General features: G+C 37.1%; 1 protein-coding gene across 6 annotated transcripts in view; it reads right to left on the bottom strand.

Annotated features, from left to right (window-relative positions):
• The window catches only part of SMURF2 (SMAD specific E3 ubiquitin protein ligase 2), a 115,558-nt gene that overhangs the window by 76,437 nt on the left and 14,879 nt on the right, over positions 1-24,242 (bottom strand). The window contains exon 1 of one of the 6 annotated variants that reach the window (XM_070561585.1): positions 14,628-14,683. The exons of 4 other annotated variants lie outside the window; for them this stretch is intronic. In XM_070561585.1, the coding sequence (XP_070417686.1) occupies positions 14,628-14,673 (46 nt within the window). In that variant the 5' untranslated portion in view covers positions 14,674-14,683. Of the gene's footprint in view, positions 1-14,627; positions 14,684-24,242 lie in introns of those variants that run through there. One more of the 6 variants, XM_070561583.1, reaches the window with a different exon arrangement.

Here is a 24,242-nt window from a genome sequence, read left to right as displayed (position 1 = left end):
AGATCAGGTTCCCTGCTAGGCACTAAAATGTCTTCATTCAATGCTCAACTTTTGGTCTCTAACAGTCTTTATTTTTCTCTTTAGTAACTGTTTCTACAGTTCTCCCCATTATTAAATTCTAATTCATCTTTCCCTCTCCCCCTCAAATTTAACAGCATCACCAATCTATACAGACATCAAGGAAGCCTTTATCCATCATCCGTACACCTTAAACTTTCTAAAATAGAACTCTGACCGTATCACTTACTTGTTTAAAATCCTTCAATGGCTTGCCAAAACACCTCAGCACACATGGTACTTTATAATTTGGTCCCTAAATACCATCTTCTCCAGCCTCACTATACACTTCCATCTCACTTTAACTCCCAAGTACCCTTTGTCCACTACACTCCAACACAGAATGCCTCCTTCACTATTCCCCAGCTTATATCCCTGGCTAAATTCACCCAATCCTTAAAAATTGGGCACAATCATCATTTCCCAGCAGAAAGTGATCCTTAACACCTATTCAGACCTCTACTGATCCAGCCAAGTCTGGTTTCCCTTTCTTAGTCTTCTCATGGTACTGTGATTATCTCTACCATAGCACTTACCAAAATAAATTGAAATACCACACTGTAAACTATCTTAAAAACAAAGATAATGTCTTAACACCTCTTCTCCTACCACAGTGCCTGACACATACCAAGTTCTCAATAAATATTTCTTTACTAAATGAATGGTGCTCTCATATGTTGGACTGTCACTACTTTAATGGGGTCTAAGAGGTCTGTTTTTTCCCCACAGCTTTATTGAGATAGATATAATTGACATATAACATTGTGTAACTTTAAGGTATACAACTTGATGATTTGATACATACAAATTGCAAAATGATTACCACAATAAGGTTAGTTAACTGAAGTCCACTTCTTAAGGGGGGAAAAAAGACCTTTGGTATGTAGATGCTCACTATCCTCTAGGTATCATCTTTTATATAAACTGTCCTTTCAGTCTCACAACAATCATATGAGGTGGATATAATTTTACTGATGAGGAAACTGAGATTCAGAGCCTCAAAACTACTAAGTGGAAAAGGAAGATTTAAAATTCAAATTTTTCTCCCTTCAAAATCCATACTCTTTCCACTACATTTTGCTGTTTACTTATGGATAAAACCTAGAGACAAAATAGCTCCCCTCATCTACTGCGGCAACTTCATCATTCCCCAAAACATGATCATAAATTGAAGAGTATTTAAGAATCTTTAAGGCAAGTTAGAGCAATTATCAATGCACTGGAATTAAAGGGACAATGAGACCAGGGTAAGCCATGAGTTTCCAAAGAGATGAAATTTCCAGAGGAACCAACTGATGTCCTAAGAAAGAATCTTGAAAGAAAGATTGGGACTGATGTCCTAGGTCAGAATCTTGAAGAAGACTTTTTAGTAACACTTGCAGTAGAAAGAAAGGCTGGAGAGAATGACAGATAAATTGATTTTAAGGAAAGAGGCCAAGATAAACAGGATGTTAATCGAATTTTAAGAACAACACAGCAAAAAGAGACAGAAAGCAAACAGAAAAACAAAACTAAGAGAAGAGAGGCCAGGAAAAACAATCATGATAATAAACATGTAAACTAACTTTCCACAACCAAAGAGAGCCTATTTAGAAACCTGCTACAGGAAGAGCCTAGAACACCCAAGGAAGGCTGCCTAAGTTAGACCTAAGTCTATAGGAAACGAACTTGGTGACATAACTGCAAGAAAAATACTTATCCAGAAACCTAGGCTGCTGGGAGAAAAAGTAAAGGCTTGGGCCCAGGAGAAGATGTAGAGAAAACTTATAAAGACAACAAACAACCCTAAGTGTTAGTTAGGTTTAGAACAACAACCTGGGAAGTCACAAAACATACCTGGAAGGGGTATTTAATATTTTAAACAAGTGTCAAGCTGAGAGACATGAAACTACTTGTATTTCAACTAAATATAGTTTGAACCCAGAAATGCTCTCACAATATGAAGATTAGCTGTAAAGCAGACCTCAATGAACAGGGTGGTTTTACAAAAGGAGACAATGAATGACAGGAAACACTAGCCCACTTGAGGGGACTGGAGAGGGTAATCATCTGTTTTTGCCCCTCGGTGGTAAAATATAAAATTAACGCAGATTAAGTGATTAGCAAAGATCCTAGAACAGGTTTTTTGTTTTTGTTTTTTTACAGGAGGCTTCCAAATGAAGCAGAAAACCACTTCATTTGAGAGATTATCAGTCAATTGGGAGTTTCTGAAAGTATACAATCCCACTAAAATTAATGCCACGAAAGAAAGGGAGCCTGTTACTCTGCATGTGTGCCGAGAGCTAATCTGCTAAAACATAAGAAATTAGTTCCTGCCACCACACCCAAACGGGTACAACAGGTTAGTGTAAGCAGTGAGGCAAGAGAATTGTCTGTTTACACAGTTGGAGATTTCTATTTAAGGGTTCTAGGACAACCATCAGGGAAGACAAACAGATGGTCTACCTAGAGTGGAAACAAATTTAGCCCAAACTGGTTTTTTTAAACTGTCCTTAGAAAATGATAAGAATTACCGTACCCAGAGTTTGCCCCTCATTAGCTCAACTGATAAAGATAAGAACAGCTGCTTTTACAAGCTCCTTGAAAGCTCCAGCTAAGGGCTTTCCGTGTATGACTGGGGAGAACTTAAAATATCCCCTGAGGAATTTCACTAGCATTCAACTAGCTCTAGGGTATCCTTAAAAAGCAACTACTAGTCAAATGAAGTAGAGGTCAAGAAAGGTAAAACAGGGGCTGGCCCAGTAGCACAGTAGTTAAGTTCGTGAGCTCTGCTTTGGTGGCACAGGGTTCACAGGTCCAGATCCCAGGTGTGGACCTAGCACCACTTGTCAAGCCATGCTGTGGTGGCGTCCCACATAAAATGGAGGAAGATTGGCACAGATGTTGGCTCAGGGACAATCTTCCTCACCAAAAAAAAAAGAAAGGAAACCGGAAAAGTCTCCATTGCTTAAATCAATTAAGGCACCATTACCGTCACCAGGAGCAGTTTTGGAAGAGTACTAAGCAAAAACTGGATTAGCCACATAAATGAAAGGTGAAAAGCGTGGACAGAAATGAGATTAGACTACTCTTTTTCTAAAAGCCAGACCTGAAAAAAGAAATGCAGGAGTTAAAGGAAATAGGCTAAAGAAGGACTTTTTTAATATTAGAGGCATGTGTGCATATGTAAATTCTAAAAGAAGTGGAAAAGGGCACTTGATAGGGTAATGTTCCAGATCCCAAAAGGAAAATTAACTGGCCTTGACCGATGAGGGGGTCTTGACAAGTCTTTTTCAAAAACCAGCCCAAGCTCCTATGATCTACTCTTTCATGACACAGAAAGCACTTAATCAATGCCCTCCAAAAAAAAAAAAAAAAAAACCAGAGAAATGTGACAAGATTCTAAATTCTACTTCTGAACTTATTTTCACACTCTCTTTACTGGATATAAAAAGCATTTACACAATAATAACTAATATTCAATGAGTGTTTACTACTTCTTAGGTACTGTGCTAAGCACTTTATATGGACTAGTTCATTAAAGTCTCTGGATTAATAATATTATTCCCATTCTACAGAAGGAAATTAAAGTTTAAAGAAGATCAATATATGGTCACTCACTGAAGCTGCACTTTACTATCATATACTGCCTCTTATCATCTATTAACCCAACACTCTAGTGTTCTTCTAAACCTCTTTTTAAAAAGAGAAAAAAGGAAACACTTTCAATCTCCAGAAGTTTTATTTGATTAAGTTTTGGCACATTAATCACAAATTTCTCCATTAGCTCAGATGTCTGAAGGTAGAAAGGCCAAAGCATCCTGTGTAATCCACACCACATGGTTAATATCTCACTATGCCTCAACACACTCCTAACATCAACCACCCTCCTGGAATTTGCCAATTAAACAAAATAAATCTCCAACTGACTCACACACAATCAGCTGTAGAGAGACGTGGGCACAAAAAATCAAACTTCTCTTAATTCAAAACACTCACTCAGCCCATTTGACCTAAAACCTGGTTTTAAAGGAAGTTACAAATGCTTCTGTCTCCCTTTTTTTTGAGCTGGAGGGAAAAGTGAGACAAAAAGGAACTGCTTAGGGGCTGGCCCAGTGGCGCAGCAGTTAAATTCGCTCATTCCGCTTTGGTGCCCCGGGGTTTGCCGGTTTGGATCCCCGGTGTGGACCTATGCACCACTTGTCAAGCCACGCTGTGGTGGGCATCCCACATTTAAAGTAGAGGAAGATGGGCACAGATGTTAGCTCAGGGCCAGTCTTCCTCAGCAAAAAGAGGAGGATTGGCAGCAGATGTTCAGGGCTAATCTTCCTCAAAAAAAAAAAAAAAAGGAACTGCTTAAAAAAAAAAACTGTTTAAAGGCCTCCAGACCTCTCTGTCAAGAGATGTAAGCAATTTAGGAAGATAGTACAACACAGAGCTTAGAGATGAGAGTAAAACACATCTGTGTTCAAACTCTAGCTCCCCACACTTACTAGCTTTGAGGCCCTGCAAAAATTAACCTCTCTGGGATGAGTATTTTCTCAAGGTAATATTTGTACCCACATACTTTATAGGATTACTCTGAGAATTAAATGAGATGATTTAGGCAAAGAATTTCTTAATACTTGGTGAATGGAGGTACATGGTGTTTATTATTCTAACAAAAGGGAGACTCCCTAATGACAGACTCCTCTACACCCAAGGCATGGGGAGTTGGTCAGGATTCTCTTAAAAATCAGCTGGCGAGAACAACTTCAAAGAGAAAGCAGAGTATAAAAACAGAAGCAGAGGCAAGAAACGCCCTTTCCACTGACCCCTCTATACTCATTCCAGTATCATTCCACCCCAGGTGAAATGTATCAGCTGGGTAAAAACAGTAATAAATGCAGTCATTTACATAAATCGCTTAGCATATATTTTACCATACAACATAAGAATAACCATTAAATGTGTCATATTCACTTTACTGCAAGCTTAAATTCCAGGCCTCAACTACCTTCATTGGTTTGTTGTTCACATAACATGAACAATTTAACAACTTCCATTAATTAGAGGCATCATTAGCAAAATTCTGGTCCCTACAATTCTGAGGCTATTAATAATATGCTTAAAACACCAAACAACTCTCAATACTATACTTCATTTGGAGGTAACTTAAGAACACTGGCAACCACCAAGAAATTAGCCACGAAACGCTGTGAAGAATTTTATCTTCTCCAAAGATACTATAAAAACAGAAAATACAAATAAAACATTTCAGCTGATGAAAAGCGTCCTCCTAAAAAACAAACACAATGAAAAAAAACACCTGTAACAAAACAGTCCAAATTGAATATGCTCAAACAAGAGTTTAGAAATGCACAAAAACTAAGAATAGAAAGGGTAGAAGGAGAAGAAAGAGAGGAGAGGAGGAAAAGAATCAGGAGGAGGAGGAGGAAAAGGCAACAATAATTGATCAGACTCAGGAAAGAAACCAAAGATAAAACCATTGCAGGGGGCTGGCCCTGTGGCCAAGTGGTTGTTTGCGCATGCCACTACAGCAGCCCAGGGTTTTGCCAGTTTGGATCCTGGGTGTGGACATGGCACCGCTCATCAGGCCATGCTGTGGTGGTGTCCCACATGCCACAACTAGAAGGACCCACAACTAAAAATACACAACTATGTATCAGCAGGCTTTGGGGAGAAAAAGGAAAAATAAAATCTTAAAAAAAAAAAAAACCATTGCAGAAATGAAAAAGAAATTATAAGGTATCCATGGAAAACATCACTAAATGAAAAGCTAACAAGGATCACTGAGGAAAGGCAGGAAGACAATCAGGAGAATGAAAATGAGATAAAGAAAAAGTAAAAAGGGTCAAAGAGAGAGAGGTTGAAATGGAAGGGAGTCAAAGAAGGTCAATATACACATAATCAGGAGTCTCTAAGAAAGAAAAATGAAATAAAAGATTTTTAGAATATCTAAAACCATAATCCAAGAAAACTTTCCAGAAATAAGAGAAAATAAATCTACATATTGAAAGGGTCCATGGTATACCTGGGAAAACTGACTCAAAACAATAAACGCTGAGACATATCCTAGTAAAACTAGACTTTAAAGACAAAGAAATTCCCAGGGCTTCTAGGCAAGATCAAATTACTCATATGATAATAGTTTGATATCAAATTTCTCAAGAACAACACACATAACAAGGCAACTACGGAAAGGCATTTTTAAGAAATTCAAAGAAAGAAAGTGGAAGCCAAGGGCTTTACATCAAGCAAAACGATCCTTCAAGTATCAAGGCTACTAAAAAAACAGTTGTGGAGTTGGCCCAGTGGCGTAGTGGTTTGAGTGTGCATGCTCCGCTTCAGCAGCCCAGGGTTTGGAAGCTCAGACCCCGGGCCCAGACCTATGCACCACTCATCAAGCAACGCTAAGGCAGCGTACCACATACAAAGTAGAGGAAGACTGGTACAGATGCTAGTTCAACAACAATCTCCCACAAGCAAAAAGAGGAAGATTGGCAACAGATATTAGCTCAGGGCCAGTCTTCCTCACCAAAAAAAAAAAAAAAAAAAGTTGTACTCAAATATGCAAGAACTCAGGAAATATTCTATCCATGGACCCTTCTTGAGGAATCTACTGCAGGACAAGCCTCATCTAAGCATGAAATAATTGAGGCAACTTAAGTAAAAGATCTAGTAGTGAGCACTTATATTTATTTAAAGAATTACAAAGATAGAGGCAGGGACACGGGTAAAAGAATAGCATACAAATATCACGTTTTGAAAGATTTTATATATTACATTCCGATAATAGAGAATACTAAGCACACATACACAAAGAATCGTCACAGAAACTGATAATAGGATCCCACCTGTGCAAAAGGATCAGAAAGTTCCATAAAATAGAAATACGGAGGATATTTTATCTCAGAATCAACTGAGAAATAACTGCAAATTCACCAATTACTAGTGAATACCAAAACGTAAAAGCTTTTTTGTCAAGGAAGAGTGATGACATTCTAAAGTAACTCTCAGAAATTATTTCCAGCTTGATCTGTTAAACACTAAAAATGCCCATTCCTGCTAGACACAAAAAGACTCACTGGTGATTTATCCCAAAAATGAGGCAAACAACTTTGATGGTTTACTAAAAGAAAAACTTCAAACTATCAAATACAGTAGCAGAAACACGTTTATCACATTTAAATTTAACAATTAGATCAGCGCAACTCTTGCTGGCTCCTTTTGGTCTAGCCTCAAATGCGGTGACCATTATCCCAGGGTGCTGTCCCTAGCCCCAGGTTTTCACGTCATTTGTGGTTTTATGTCTTCCTGTCTAATTATTACATATGCTTTTTCTTGTCTTATAAGTACTGCCTATGACTTCCAGTACAACGATGAACACAAGCAGTAATACTAGACGTTCTGTTCTTACTCCTTGTCTTAAAGCTAATACTTCTATCATTTGAGCATTCAGTATAATTTTTTAAGATGTTAGTAGATAACCCATTATCAAGTTAAGGAAGTTTCTTCTAAGCTTGATTTGCTAAGCAGTTTTTAACATAAGTAATTGTTAAAATCTGTTCCTGCATCAATTATGATGAAGATATGCTTTTCCTATTTTATTCTGTTAATGTGATCACATAACATGTTTTCCATAGTTAAATCACCCTCACAATCTCAGAAAAAATGTACTTGGTCAAGATGAATTTTTCGTTACTTTTCAGTTTTCATTAATTCATATTTTGAGAGGGATTAAATATTACCAGAATTAGTTTACTAATTTATTTAGGACATAATTTCCTCCAGAGTACCTTCACATAAAATATGCTCAAAATTGTTGAGGAGACAAAAGTTTTCTGCTTTTTTTTTAAAGATTGGCACCTGAGCTAACATCTGTTGCCAATCTTCTTTTTTTTCTTCTTCTTCTTCTCCCCAAAGCCCCCCAGTACATAGTTGTCTATTTATATTCTAGTTGTAGGTCTTTCTGGCTCTGCTATGTGGGACGCCACTACAGCATGGCCTGACGAGCAGTGCTAAGTCCGAGCCCAGGATCCAAACCAGTGAAACCCTGGGCCACCACTCAGCCACAGGGCAGGCCCCAGAGGAGACAAAAGTTCTACATGTATACGCTTAGAATCTCTGTAAGTAGCATAACTATATGCTTATTAAAACATCAGAAAAGAGAGCCGTTAGTCCAAAGTGATACAAGATTTCACTTTCCTTTTCCTGTTTCTTCACAGAAAATAGACAGGTTTTCTAGGCATTCATTTCTTAGAAAAATGTATCAATTCTAAATGAAAACAACTCTGTGAAGAAGTGTGAAATCAACTCTAAAAAAAGTTGAGTCATTTCAATATCATCTGACATAATCCAAATTCTTAAATTACTGTCCTTATAATTTAAAATGAGGAATAAAAGGAGGCTTGTATGTAACTATACTTAGACGGATGATTTTTAAGTATCCATGTTATAGTAACAGCAAGAAAATGAAATAAAACTATGATCAGTTAAGATTTATACAACTTGGGGCCAGCCCAGTCGCGCAGTGGTTAAGTTCATATGTTCTACTTTGGCAGCCCGGGCTTCACGGGTTCAGATCCCAGGTGCAGAGCTATGCATCACCTGTCAAGCCATGCTGTGGCAGGGGTCCCACATATAAAGTAGAGGAAGAGGGGCACAGATGTTAGCTCAGGGCCAGTCTTCCTTAGCAAAAAGAGGAGGATTGGTGGCGGATGTTAGCTCAGGGCTAATCTCAAAAAAAAAAAACAAGATTTCTACAACTTTTCTTAAAAAGTGAAAACCTAGCATAATAATTATAATAATGCCAATTCTATAATGACAGATTTGATCTTCATGCAATATTAAATTTGAATCTCATCACAACAATTAACCACTAATAACTTCTGTATGGCAAAAGTTACCACAAAGCTAAAAGAGAAACGACAGAAACAAAATATGGAGTCTAACAAAGGATTAATATCCAGAATACATAAAGAGCTTCTACAAACCAATTAGAAAAAATTCAGACAGAATAGAAAAATGGTTAAAACAATATGAACATGGAATTCACAGAAATAGAAATGGCAAATAAAAATATGAAAATATTATTACCACACTAAGAATCAAAGAAATTAAACTTAAAACAAATATCAAGGTAACATTTTTAACCCACCAAATTGGCAAAAATTGAAAAGATCTGTTAAAACTCAGTATTTTCAGCACAAAGGGTGAAGTGGTGCACCTACAACATGACTGACAAACAATAATGTACAACTGAAATTTCACAAGGTTGTAAACTATCATAATAAAAAGTAAAAAAAAAAAAAAAAAACAGCATTTTCAGGGTCACAAGAAAAAAAAGAATTTTTTAAATATGCATGGCCACGAATGTAAATTAATACATCCTTTTTGGAGGGCAATTTTGCAGGATGTGACAATATTCAAAACACAATTACCCTACTCAGCAATTCTAGGACTATATTCTGTAGATACACTAAAACATGAAACAAAAGACACACATGCAAAAACGTTCACTGGGTCACTATTGCTAAAAAGAGACAACGTAAATACTCAGCAATGGAAGACAAGAGTCCTCTATTTTTTTATTTTTTTTTTTGGCTGAGGAAGATTGACCCTAAACTAACATCTGCTGCCAATCTTCCTCTTTTTTTTCTTTTTAATGTAAGTTGCCGCCACATGGCCACTAACAGATGAGTAGTGTAGGTCTGAGCCCAGGATCTGAACCCAGGCTGCTGAAGTGGAGTGCACTGAACTTAACCACTAGGCAAATGGGGCTGGCCCTAAGAGTCTTCTATTTTTAATTACTACATAGTATTTTATACTATCCTTACTACGGTTAAAAAAGAATAACTTTAAGACAAATTGAAAAAAGCTAGTCATAGAACACTTGGTACAATATGATTCCATTTCCATGTTTTATTAAGAAAACAAACACTGTGTGAGTGTGTATAAGTCAAACACACAGAGCAAACCCAGAAAACTTATACACTGAACTATGAACAGGGGTTATTTCTGGGCAAGAAAGTAGGATGAGGTACGAGAAGGAACCTACACTTTTTACTCTATATACCTCTACACCATTTGAAATTTTTACAGTAAGCATGTAGACTTAAAATACTTGGGTAACTAAAACGATGAAAATTAAAACATTTAATATTTATTTTTCTAGATTTTTAAAATAAATTTCAAAAATCCAAATTATAGGGAACATATTTGCAATTTTTAAAAACAATAAGAGAGCAAAGAGTTCCTTATTTTTAATCTAAATTATTATATTTAAGTACCAGATTTTCTCCTTTTGTTCTTTGCCTAGTACTTAAAGCCTCTGAATTGAACAGAAACTGCCAAATTCCACTTCAAAAGCAGACCCTATTACCAGTTTTATTTTTTATTAACATTTACCTGTTATAAAACCAGGCAGGCATGCAATCTAAGAAAATTTTTGTCACAAGTCCTTATGTATTTATTTATTTTATGTATTTATGTTGAAATACTCAAAAATGATTAGCCTCATAACACAACATGGAAGGTACTGATTTTTCTGTGGTTTTAAAAAAATGAGAATTACTGGGCAAAAACAAAGACACAAGAATACACAATATTATTCAATTCAATTGCCATTAGTATATAATTCTCAAATATACATATATAAATCCACTCAAAAAAAGGACACATTATAACAAACTATCAACACAAAGAAAACACGAGTTGCCATAAAACCAACTATCCCACCAAATTCAAATTTCAAACATAGAAAAAGACACTCATCACAGAACAATTTCTATAAAATACAACTATTTCACGTAGATAAGCTTTTGATTATTTGAACAAAGGAAAATTAAAATGATAGAAAACAGCACTGTATTGTGTTTATATAAAAAAAAAGCTACTTGAACCTCTGTTTCCTTCAAATATAACCTAATCTAAAGCTACAGAAATTCTGTATTTGTGTTTACTTCTTTTTCATACAAATATGTGTGTTTTTAGAGTCCTGAGAAACATATTTTTTAACTTTGTCAGTTATTTAAAAAGTCCAAGTCCAATAATCAGTTGTCAAATATTTCACGCCAGACAGGGGCATCTCTGCACTATTTTTAAAAATGAAAAATATTATGCATACATTATGGAAGGATTCAGGGAGTATACATTAGACATGTTTTTTGCACTTAAGAATTTTATAGTCTAGTTGGGAAGCCAAGACTAAGAAACATAAAACTACCACCATCAAATTAGTGCTAAACAATTAGTGCTCAACTGAACTACCAAAACAGTTATAGTCAGCACAAAAGGTAGTCCAAAACAGGAAAGCTCAATTAACAAAACAAATATCTATCAAGCACACAAGTATATGAAGCCACTTTGTGTGGAAAATAAACACCATAACTAAGTTACACCATCTAGCAAGGCAGTTAAGACAGACAAGCGCAGCAGAAAGCATTAAGTGACAACTACCTTAAGTACAAGCAGAGTTCTGAGATTTCAGAGCAAAGAACTCAAACTAGCTCCTAAATCATCTGAAGAAGCTGTACAAGGGAGGAATAATTTTAACTAAACTCTAAGAATGAGTATGATTTTTAACAGAGGAGACAAGAAAGGATAACCCAGAAGGAAAAAGGAGACAGAGACAAAATTAAAAAATGGAAAGGGCAAGATACTGAGAGGGTGAAAAGAAACATTCCAAGTTCTTTAGAACCTATGTTAAATAAAGGGAAAAGACAGGCTAAAAAGGTAAACTGGGTTAATTTTTGGATCAGCTTCAATGACAGGCTGAGTCTGGATCTTATCCTGTCAACAATAGGGAGGCATTATAGGTTTCTACGCAGATGTGATCAAAGTGAAGCTGTCGGTAAGATTAATCTGAGAGCCATGTCCAGAACCCGCTACAGGACAAAGGAATCAAAAGCAGAGAAACAATTTGTTAACTACAGCAACAATCTCAGTCTGATGTAATAAGGACTGAATTGTGGTAGAGGAATGAGTAAGGATGGAAAAGGAAGGGATGGGTCAAGAGAGATTTCAAAGGAGAAAAAGTAGGGCTTGACAATCAGGGTTGCGAGGAATGGGGAATTAATTATAAATCTACAATTCCTCCCTTGTTTGGAAATGTTTATTAAATCCTGATTACCTACTGGATAAAATCCGTAGTCCTCAGCCTACCACTGAAGTCACTGCAGAATCTGACCTCAGGTGTTCCTTTTCTTCCCCTCTCTACCCTACTCCACCCACATAACTTGGCATTTGATATCTTTTCCTGTTGCTCATGCTTCTCTCTCCACCTGGAGATTAGAACAGCTTGAGTCTAGGAGGTGGGCTTGGACTGAGAGTGGGACAGAAGAGGTTCCCAAAAGGAAAAACAGGGTAAGCTACCAGGAGACAGGGGCAAAACCACAAGCAACCCCTGCTTCAGTAGTTGGCAATTTACAAAATAGGTGAAACTGGTAAGTGATCACATCTGGGGGAGCCAATTAAGAAACTAGGGGAACAGATGGAAATTAATCTTTTCACTGCATAAGCTTTTGTACAAGCTGAATTTGCCATGCAAATACAGTTAGCTCATTCAGTTTTTTAGAACTTTTCAAAATCATGCACAAAGGATACAAAAACTGGGTAACAATTTATTTCTTCAAGCCACCTCAGATTAATCACAATATCAGAACAAGTCCCAAGTCTTGTTCTTCAGTTCAAGTCAAATAACACTACCCCAAAGCAAATCTGATCTTTTTCCCCCTTACTGTGTAGCAAAGTCAACTTCTAAACAGAGAAAAAAGGCAAAGTCCTTGACTGCGTATCAACATAAATCTATTTTTAAACTTAGAAAAAGACAGTAATTTCTCTATTTTAACAAAAGAAACTGTTTCAATATAATTTCAAAATATAAGATAATCCCTGGGTAATGACTTATTTTTCCAGTACTTTACAGTAATTTTCAGAATTTCCAAAATGTATCTGTATTATTTTATAATTTTTCTTAAACAATGTTACAGAACTGACAATTTCAACCTTTAAAATACATCCTAATGGACTTAAACTTAGGTTTTATTATTTAATAAATAAGCTGTGAATTCTCCTTACATGTTCGATACAAATTACCCTAAATAAATCCCTGCCCCCAAGTAGGTTTTGGCCTAGTGAGAGACGGGATACAGCACCACGCTCAGGAGTCGCTCAAGGGACGCATCACAGAAAAGTACACTAGTCCTTAAGTTTTATCTCCAAAATTAACTAAAAGCTTAGGAATATGTAACGTGTCTTCAATCCAATTTCCTACATTACTTAGGGCTTCAATACTAAAATGCATTCAAACTACAAGATCCTGAAATGGCCACTAAGATATTACTAACTAGGGCAGAAAAGCAGATTTACATTTTAGAAAAAATTTCAACACAGAAGATAAAACCACCCAAGATGTCCCGAAATACTCAATCTTCAGCAATTTCAAACAATATATATTTATAAAATGTGTGTGAGACGTAGATTTTAACCCTTTAAGAATCTTTTTAGAATTCTTATTTTTCACAACTGTTTTCTTCATAAACAGAAAAAAATGTAAAAATTCTATTCTCAGGGCCGGCCCCGTGGCTGAGTGGTTGAGTTCGTGTGCCCCGCTTTGGCAGCCCAGCGTTTCGCCGATTCGGATCCTGGGCACCCACACGGCACTGCTCATCAGGCCATGCTGAGGCGGCGTCCCACATGGCACAACTAGACGGATCCACAACTAAAATATACAACTATGTACGGGGCGGGGGAGGTTTGGGGAGAAGAAGGAAAAATTTTTTAAAAATTTTATTCTCCATAATGCTAAGGACTATTTGAAATGTCTATTTTAGGTTAGTCACATTTTTTAACTTTAAAGTATTTTAACATGGTATATCACTCAAGAGAAACTCCTATCAGTTCTTAGATTCATCTTAATCATTATACACATTGTTTGAGAAATTTAAAAGCGATCATGTAACAAAAACTACACTAATTCGAGATTCTGAAAACAGCGTGATACAACAGGGGAATGCACACCAAAACAGGAGTTAGGAGACCACTGTTGAGTAAGTCACTTAAACTCTCTGAGCTTTTTTTCTGTGATATGAAATTGGACCCTATGCCAGGGGGAAAAAAAGTGTCTAGATTCACAGTAGCCACCCGAAGCCAATCCACAGACATTTTAAAGGTCTATATATGCCAGGTTAAAATAATTACTTTGTTCTCAGCCGGCTCTAAAACTTGAGTGTTTCTATTAACAAGGTATTAGCAATAAAGCCATAAGGTAATTAACAAAGCCAAGAAAAAGAATAAAGTTCTGACAGTATAAGTGATCAACTTCATTAATAAAAGACTTTCAAACTCAAAACTTTTAAAACATACCATTTCTCTCACCTACAAAATTGTCAAACACTCAAAAAATTGATAATGCTCATGGCTGGCTTTTTTTCCCCAAAAAGTCTGGCTTTCTGTCATTTATAAGCAAGAGTCCCAATACAGACCCTCTCCCAATAAAAAATATACAAGACATTGCATAGAATTTCAGTCTCCTACCCTGGACTTTAGGCAGTCCCAGGACTTCCTTTTGTGTGCAAGCATACACTCACCCATGCATTCCTCTTTCATAGTATGCTCCCTCATTTTGGTAGGCATATCCTTCAATAGCTTCCTAAGGGATAAGTGGAAATAACTGTTTGAGATTTGGCATGCCCCAAAACGCCTCTATTCTGCCTTCATTTTTAAGCAAATGGTTGGATTCTAGGCTAGACGTCATCTTCCCTCAGAATTCCACAGGCATTGCTCAACTGTCTTCTCGGTTCTGATACTGCTCTTGAGAAGCTGGTGCCATTTCTAATTCTTCATGTGAAAGTGAAAGTTTAAGGACTCAGTTGCGAGACCCTCCCTTCTTCACCTGGCAACTGATAACCTTCACTGTAGGGTGTCTAGCAGGGTGACCTAGCTGTTTCACTGAGAGACTCTAAATAGGACCTGACGAGGGTATGTTCTGAGAAGTGAGTCATTAGGCAATTTCCTCATTTGCAAACATCACAAAGTGTACTTACACAAACCTAGATGGTATAGCCTAGGCTATATGGTACTAATCTTTTGGGACTACCGTCGTGTATGCTGTCCATCAGTGACCAAAACGTCATTAGGCAGTGCACAATTGTTTTTTTTTTTTTTTTTAAAGATTTTATTTTTTCCCTCTATTCTCCCCAAAGTCTCCCAGTACATAGTTGTATATTCTTCCTTGTGGGTCCTTCTAGTTGTGGCATGTGGGACACTGCCTCAGCGTGGCTTGACGAGCAGTGCCATGTCCGCGCCCAGGATTCGAACCAACGAATCACTGGGCCGCCTGCAGCGGAGCGCGCGAACTTAACCACTCGGCCACGGGGCCAGCCCCGAGCAATTGTTTTTATAAGTATTTTATCTGAAGCTATCCAAATTTTTCCAGAAAAGACTTCTTCATAAAGGATAAAAGACATAACCGGCTGCTAGTGTTCTTGGAGCTGAGCAGTGTAAGGAAACTGGTGGGAGTTTCACCATTTAAGATGTTGCCAGTCCCCTTATTTTCAGGTGAGCACTTCTCCCCCACCTTCCACAGTGCCAGCTATCCCTGGGTCTGTTCAGTTAACTTTCTCCACAAATAAGTCTAACTTTTGTCGAGGCTTGAGGAAGAACAGTCACCTGGCTGCCTGGGATGAGGTACACACAGAACCTTTTACTGACTTTAAACTATTTCCCGTTTTCAGCTTCACATCTCACCTGCACCCTCACGGAGATCTGGTGCCTCGAATTCCTGCGTCTTTTCTAGAGATCTGTGATAGGAAGCAGCTGGAATGCTGCAAGGATTTGGTGTCCCCCTCTGCAGATACTTTATAGTCTACTTTCTCAGCTCAATTATCTACTCCAACCACCTTCCTGCAACTTTTTGATATCACTTATTTGCTGTCTCCTTTTCTGCTCTTCTTGCTCTTGTAGGTATATGCCATTTTTATCCGTTTACTCTCATCAAATGGAGTTTGGGGAGGGAATAGAAATAAATGTCTGTTTAATCCCCCATGCTTAAAAAGACAACATAGTTCTTGAGTGATTTTTATTTGAAGCTAACATATACCCTGGGCATCCAGGTTTTGTGGAGCCTAGAGTTTATACAGTTTGGGGGCTCCACTTCAAGAATAAGAATACAAAATTAGGTATGAAAGCAAATATTCAATTTAGAATGAGAAAATAAATCAAATTTTAACTAGCTGACAAATATCACAAACATCATAAAAACCAGAAAACAATATTTTTGTTAATTGACACCAACCTATAATACTTTTTCTAGTTTCTTGGCTGCATACTCTTTGATTACCTCTTCCCACATGATAGGTTTTATCTGCAACATGTTTTATTGAGGTAAACGTCACATAACATGAAACTCACCTTTTTTTCTTTCTTTTTTTTTTTGAGGAAGATTAGCCCTGAGGTAACATCTGCCGACAATCCTTCTCTTCTTTTTTTTGCTGAGGTAGATTGGCCCTGAGCTAACATCCGTGCCCATCTTCCTCTACTTTAAATGTGGGACGCCTGCCACAGCATGCCTTGACAAGTGGTGCGTAGGTCCGCACCCAGGATGTGAACCGGCGAACCCCAGGCCGCCAAAGCAGAACATGCAAACTTAACCACTATACCACTGGGCAGGCCCCGAAATGCACCATTTTAAACTGTGCAATTAAATGGTTTTTAGTATATTCCCAATGCTGTACAACCATCACCACTATCTAATTCCAGAACATTTCCATCACCCCAAAAAGAAAACCCTATACCTATTAGCAGTCACTCCCAATCCTCCTCTCCCACTGTCCCCTAGAAACCATTAATCTAACTTTATGTCTCCATAAGAGATTTGCCAACTGGGATGGTACAACATGTGACCCTTTCTGTCTGGCTTCTTTCATTCAGCATAATGTTTTTGGGGTTTATCCATGTTGTAGCATGTATTAGTACTTCATTCCCTTTTATGGCTGAATAACATTTCATTGTATAGATATACCACATTTTGTTTTATCTATTCATCAGTTAGTTAACGGACATGTGGATTGTTTTCACCCAACTATTTTGGCTATTATGAATAATGCTGATATGAACATTTGTGTACACATTTTTATGTGGACATATGTTTTCAATTCTCTGAGTTACATACCTAGGAATGGAATTGCTGAGTCATATGGTAAGTCTATGTTTAACTTTTTGAGGAATTGCCAAACTTTTTACCACAGTGGCAGAACCATTTTACATTCCCACCAACAATGTATGAGAATCCTTGACGAAACTTGTCATTTTCCCATTTTTTATCATAACCCTTCTAGTTGGTGTCAAGTGGTATCTCGTGGTTTTGATTTGCATTTCCCTAATGACTCATGCATGATATTGAGCATCTTTTCACGTGCTTATTGGCCACTGGTAAATCTTCTCTGGAGAAATGTCTATTCAAATCCTTTCTCCATTTTCTAATTAGGCTGTTTGTCCTTTTGTTGTTAAGTTGTAAGAGGTCTTTATATATTCTGGATACTAGCTCCTTATCAGTTATATGATTTACAAATATTTTCTCCCACTCTACGAAGTGTATTTTTACTTTCTTGATAGTGTCCTTGTGGCACAAGTTTTTAATTTTGATAAAGCCCACTTTATTTTTTCCTTTCCTATTTCTGCTTGTGCTTTTGGTGTCATATTTAAGAAATCATTGCCTATCCAAGGTCTTGTGTCTCCATCTAAGAGTTTTTATGGTTTTAGCTGTCACATTTAGGTCTTTAATCCATTTTAAGTTAACTTTTGTATATAGTGTGAGGTTGCAGTCCAACTTCATTCTTTTGCATGTGGATATCCAGTTGTTTCAACACCATTTGTTGAAAAGACTAACCCTTCCCATTGAATTGTCCTGGCATCCTTGTCGAAAATCAACTGACTACAGACGTATTAGCCTATTTCTGGACTCTCGATTCTATTCCATTGATCTAAATGTCAACCCTTATGCCAGTATCACACTTTCTCACAAGTTATATAATGTCATTTTCGATAGAGATAACAGAAAAACAATTCAGTCCTATCTCTAGCATAGTTGAACAAATTTTTGTTGTTGTTGATGGCTTAGAAAAGTTTCTTTTAGCACAGGGCCATTATTAGTATGTTATGTAAACTTTTAGGATAGTGGTCAAACTTGAGAAAACTCTTAAGTCTCTTTCATACGAAGCTTTAAGATATGGAAGAATTTTCCACAGACTGGCTTCTGGAATCAAACTTTGCTTTTCCTCCACTAACCACATACTTTAGGTGCCAGATGCCATGGGACACACTCATATCACTATACCATCTCTAGGTCTGCATGTTTATGTTATAATGCCAGGTGAGTTAACACAATGTGTAATATTCCTAGAAACTATCCCCATACTGGGATAGCTAGCAATACCTTGACTATACATGAAGAGACTGTGAATCACATAAACATAAGCTACCAAAACCCAACTAAATGTATCCCTGAGTCAGTTTCCCCACTGCTAGATGCCCCAAATGCCTACAGCCATTCCAATACCACCAACAAAAGGAGAAGTATGATAGACAGGAAGTAAGTGTAAAAAGAAACAGCAATCTTAACTGATTGTGGTTAAGATATCTTACATTTGCAAATTCTTCATAACTATGTGACAGTATACAGGAAATTTTCTGTTTCTTGATCGGGTGCTGGTTATAGAAGTGTGTTAAGTTTATGAAAAGTCTTAAGTTGCACACTTAAAATCTTTGCACTTTTTATGTGTATATAATACATACCAAAAAAACATTTTTTAAAAGTGACCATGTGAACTGATTACTAGTGTCCCTCCTGGGCCCTCAGATAGGATCCTGAAAGTTAAGCTTCATTAATTTCCAGAGTTTCATCAGCTTCATGAATTTCACAGTAAACTCAACTCTATAGTCACGCACCACTTAACAACGGAGATATGTTCTGAGAAATGTGTCATTAGGTGACTTCACTGCTGTACAAATATCACAGAGTGCACTTACACAAACCTAGATGGTGTAGCCAACTATACACCTAGGCTATATGGTACTAATTTTATGGGACCACCAGCACATATGCGGTCCATCACTGACCGAAATGTTGTTACACGGCACATGACTGTATAGCAAATTGGATACCACAAGATGTGGTTTCTAGTACCACCTTGGAGTCTTGGGTCTTGCCAAGTAGCCATGGGACTTAGAGAAGACACATATGACCTCCCTGAGCAGTTACTCACCTAAAATAGTGAAGAAGTTAGACTATAAACTCCAAGATATCTTTCTAATAGTTATTCTTTCAAGAAATATTTACAGAGTACCTCCTAAATGTTTAGCATTACACTAGTGAATGAAACACACACAGTCCTTGCACTGCAGGAGCTCCCAATTTAGTAGGGATAAAAGACAATGAGTAACATTAGATAAAAACTAAGGAAAAAGAAAATGAGCAACATTAGGTTGGAAAAGGAAATCTGAATAAAGTATGGATTTTAGTTAATAATAATAATGTATCAGTATTGGTTCATTAATTATGACAAATGTACCATACTAACAAAAGATGAGTTAATAACAGAGGAAACTGGGTGTGGAATATATAGGAATTCTCTGTAATCTTTGCAATTTTTCTGCAAATCTAAAACTAATCTAAAATTAAGTTTACTTTAAAAAAGACAAACGGGTAAAGAAATGAATATGAAAATGAATTATAATAAGTCCTCTGAAGTTCACAGGATACTGTAATAGAGACTAATGAGGGTGGAAGCTACTTTAGACACAGTATTTAGGAACTATTTGAAACAACAGTTAAACTGACGTGGAAAACAATATGCAACAAGAGAAAGAAGACCCCTGCAAAAAGAAGAATACAACATAAAGGCCCCAAGGCGGGAGAGAGATCGGCCTTTTCAAGAAATTAAAACAAAATCAATGTGACTAAAGCATAATGAGCAAAGGAAAGACCAGTCAACACCAGATTATACAGGATCTTGTCCAAATATGTCTATTTCATACAAAGTATAATGGGAAGCCACTGGAGGGTTTGAAGCAGAGAAGTAAAATTATCCAATTTACCTTTTTTAATTTATGAAGCTGCTCTGTGAAGAATGAATTATAGAAGGGTTAAGAAAAAACAATACAGACCCAATGGGAGAGCACTAAAATGCTTTGATTCTTAACCCTGAATTATATGTTTTCAATATAAAAATAATTCCAGAGAATTAAATAAATTCATGTATTTGCATGAGTTATTTTATTCAAATAGTATGTGCCTTCTTTCTTTTTATCAGTCTGCTTCTGTCTCCACTGAGTATCTTTTTTATCCTTTACCAAAATAATTTATGGATTTTTATACTTTAATAACAAACTATCATAACTCTTCCGGAAGCTGTTGAAAATGTTTATGCCGTGCATTAAGTGCTCTGAAATAAAATCCCTGGATACTTCAAAGGCAGAACATAAAATAACTAAATTACAAAAGCTGGAAAATGGTTTCTATTAGATTAGGACACCAAAGAGTATGCAGTCCAATCCAAAAAACAAAATGTAGCAGCAGCAGCTACTGCCACTGCCACCCATGACAGTTTTTTAAATGGCTACAAATTCTGACACTTTTCCCATCATGAGATGGGATCTATGTTCTTTCCCCTCGAATCTACAAGAGCTGGTAACTAACTTGCTTGTAACCAATAAAACGCGGTTAGGACTTCCTAGGCTAAGTCAGAAAAGACAACGCAGTTTTCTCCTTGTTCCGGAGACAGTTCCTGCTGGCGCCCTGAGCCAGTCCTATCAGCAGTGTAACTGCCCAGAGTTGCCATAAACTAGCTAATGCAGAGACCACATGGAGAGGCTCTCAGATGACCTGAAGAGAGACAAATGTCCAGCCAACCGCCAGCTATTCCAGCCCCAGCCACCATCTGAACAAAACAGATGACAAACTCTGAGCCAAAACCACCCAGCTCCTAAACCCACATTAACCATGAGAGATGATAAAATTATTGTCTGTGCTTTAGGGCTCTAAGTTCTGGAGCAATTTTTTAGGCAGGAATTCTAACAACCCTTTATAGCAAATATATGATAATTAGTTCAACTAATCGGGGGGAGGGGAAGAATTTGTTTGGCCAGCAGTAAGGGTAGATTTTCCAGATACAGACCAACTTTCATATATTTAAGAGATTTGAAAAAGCTATGTAATAACCAAGTAAGGCACATTCTTCCTGAAGTCAACATAATTGGTCTTACAGCCTCTACAGATTCTTTCTCGGCATCATGATTCTCCTACAGCAAAAGAAAGTACATAAATATACTTACCAGGCCACTAAGCAGCCAACTCAGAGTCTTGCATTATAACCGTTCTAAATAAAGTAGCTCTCTACTATGGCCTAAATTAATCTCTGGCCTCTCTTCAACCAAAATGAATGAGCCAATTATTGCAAAAGCATCAAAACTGCCAAACAAAGCAAAAATTATTAGATTTACTCTCTTTTGAAATAAAAATCATCACACATTACCACTAAGTAGGACAGACCTTTTAAATTATGTATCTCATCCATCTCTTTTTTAAACTTCTATTCATTTAAATAATAACGAATATCTAATGAGCACTGTGGGTATGCAAATATGAAGAAGAGTTCAGAGCTACAAAAGAGTTCACAGTGCTATGGGGAAAACGTCAATACAACCAATGAATTTTAAGTCAATATGATAAATGATACAATGAAGTATGCTAAAGCACTGTAGGAACATAAATAAGGTGTGCTGGATGTTTAAATATTTGCTCCTTCAGATTCATTCTCCATCCTTTACTGTGATTAAGTTATCCTAAGAGGCCGACCTTTATGGACTACATAAACTGGGCTCCCTTGCCCTCTGGCTTCAAACCGGGTTCAGCAAATGAGAAGAAACAGTGAGGGTCTCTCTGGGGTCCCATAACTACTCTCTCTCTTCGGCCTTACTGACCCAAAGATGGTGCAACATCCCATTATTGCTAGTCCTTAGGTGCTGCACTATTCCTTGTTGGATTCCCTTAACCCTACCCAAGCATTGTAAGTAGTTCCTTTATGACACTCTTTCACCTATTTTGAGAGTTTTACCCGTTTCCTTTCAGGACTCTAACTCATAGAGAAGGGGACCTAACTCAGCCTGGGAAAATCTGGGAAGACTTCTCAGAGGAGATAATGCTTCAGCTATGTCCTAACAGCTCAGCAGACAGGGCAGGAAGACTAGGTAAAGAAGGAAAGTAATAGAGTCTAAGGAAACAGCACTGTCCAAAACATGGAGATACGACAGAATGTGAAAAGAATAAGAAAAGGTGAGGAGTTCAGAGTGGCGGAACACAGGAGTATTATGGGAACACAGGCACGATGGGAAACAATGAAAGAACCAAATTATAAAGAATTTTTAGATGAAAGTATTTAATAGACCTGGCTTCTATAATAACTTCATAGAAAATTCAAAGAAAAAAGGCAGGAGGGGACTATAGTTTTATTAAAAGAGACTTGAGACATACCAACCAAATACAATGCGTAGACTATTTTTGCACCCTGATTAGAACAAACTGATTATTTAAAAAGGGGAAAGGAGACGAGGAGGAAAAGAATCAGAAATGTAACCCTTCATAAGATGGATGAGGTTTTCTTATTTTCAATTAGTTCATGTGTCTATGAGTGAATATTATTTACTGCAAATTTTGTATTCCTATTCTATTCCTATTTTTCATTTTTATAAATATAAATGCTAAGAAAACTTACATAAATAAGTAGATGGGAATGAAAGAAGTTTTATTATAGTAATGCCATCAAATTATCTTAATTCTTTGAGTTACATGCCCCCCAAAAAAATCACAATAATCTATCATGATTTTTTTAACTTTCTGGAAAATAATGGCATTTGACTTCTAGTTTTTATGAAAATTATTTTTAATAATCAGCTAGCAACTTAATCAAGTCTTTCAATTTTGTTGAAAATTAAGGACTGGAAGCCACTTGATCCGTGAAAAGATGTTAATCAGTAACTGGAGTCACTGTCTTCTCAACAATCTCACCAATATTCTGATTTGTCTCTTTGGTGCCTCTTTGGAAGGCCTCTAACCACAGGACAATGTACTATTTGGGATGGCCAAGAGATGTACCTTTCATTTGTAAAGTGGAAGGAAGAAAATATGAAAGACTGATCAATTTTAGAATCTGGAAGTTGAGCTCCCTTAAAAATATCCATGGGCTTTCATTCTTTTATTTCACCCTCATTGTGCGTATCACTAACTCTAGCACTGACTGTTTGGTTATTTCATCCATCAAGTCTTGTCTCTTAGTTTGCTTACACTGCAAGTTCCCTGAAAGCAAGATCAGGGTCCAAACCTCTTCTTGAAATCCCAGAGCCTGCACCTCAGTGTTAGGTACATGTAAGACTCAACAAATGTTCACTGAATATGTAAATATTTCATCATCATTCCAAGGCCTTTTTCTAGTTAGAAAAAACAGGCATAAGAGTTAACCAAACTGGAAATCAGAAGAAACTTGGAATATCATCACCAACCTCACTTTAAAGTAATAAAATGATTGGTTTCTTACCTAAGGTTTCCTTTGTTAGTGCTGTCTTGTCAATTCTGACTCCTAGCGACCCTGTGGACAGCAGAGCAAAAGACTGCTTGGTCTTTTTGCTCCATCCTCTCACCTTCCAGCGCTATATGAGACAATGCTCCATTGCTATTCATAGCATTTTCATGACCAATTTTTTTGCAAGTGGGTGGCCAGGTCCTTCCTACTCAATCCAGAAGCTCTGCTGAAACCTGTCCACCATGGATGACCCTACTGATATTTGAAATACCAGTAGCATAGCTTTCAGCATCACAGCAATAGGCAGCCACCGCAGTATGACAACCAATAGACAGGTGGTGTGGGTTCCCTGGCTGGGAAACCAACCCAGGCCATTACAGTGAGAACACTGGTTCTTAACCACTAGACCACCAGGGCTAGCTAAGCTTTCCTAGCTAACTAAAATGAGGAAAATTCAAAACAACTAGGAAAGAGAAAACTAAAATATTTAAGGATTGATATTTTATTACAAAGCACTTCTGGTACAACTAGCCTCATTTTTTTTTGTAAATCATTTTTTATTTTTTTTTAATATATTTATTTATTTATTCCTCTTTCTCCCCAAAGCCCCCTGGTACATAGTTGTATATT

Source organism: Equus przewalskii, chromosome 10 (assembly GCF_037783145.1).
Source record: "Equus przewalskii isolate Varuska chromosome 10, EquPr2, whole genome shotgun sequence".
Classification (NCBI taxonomy): Eukaryota; Metazoa; Chordata; class Mammalia; order Perissodactyla; family Equidae; genus Equus; species Equus przewalskii.
Note: the sequence above shows the minus strand (reverse complement) of the source record. Positions and strands in the feature narration are given on the sequence as shown.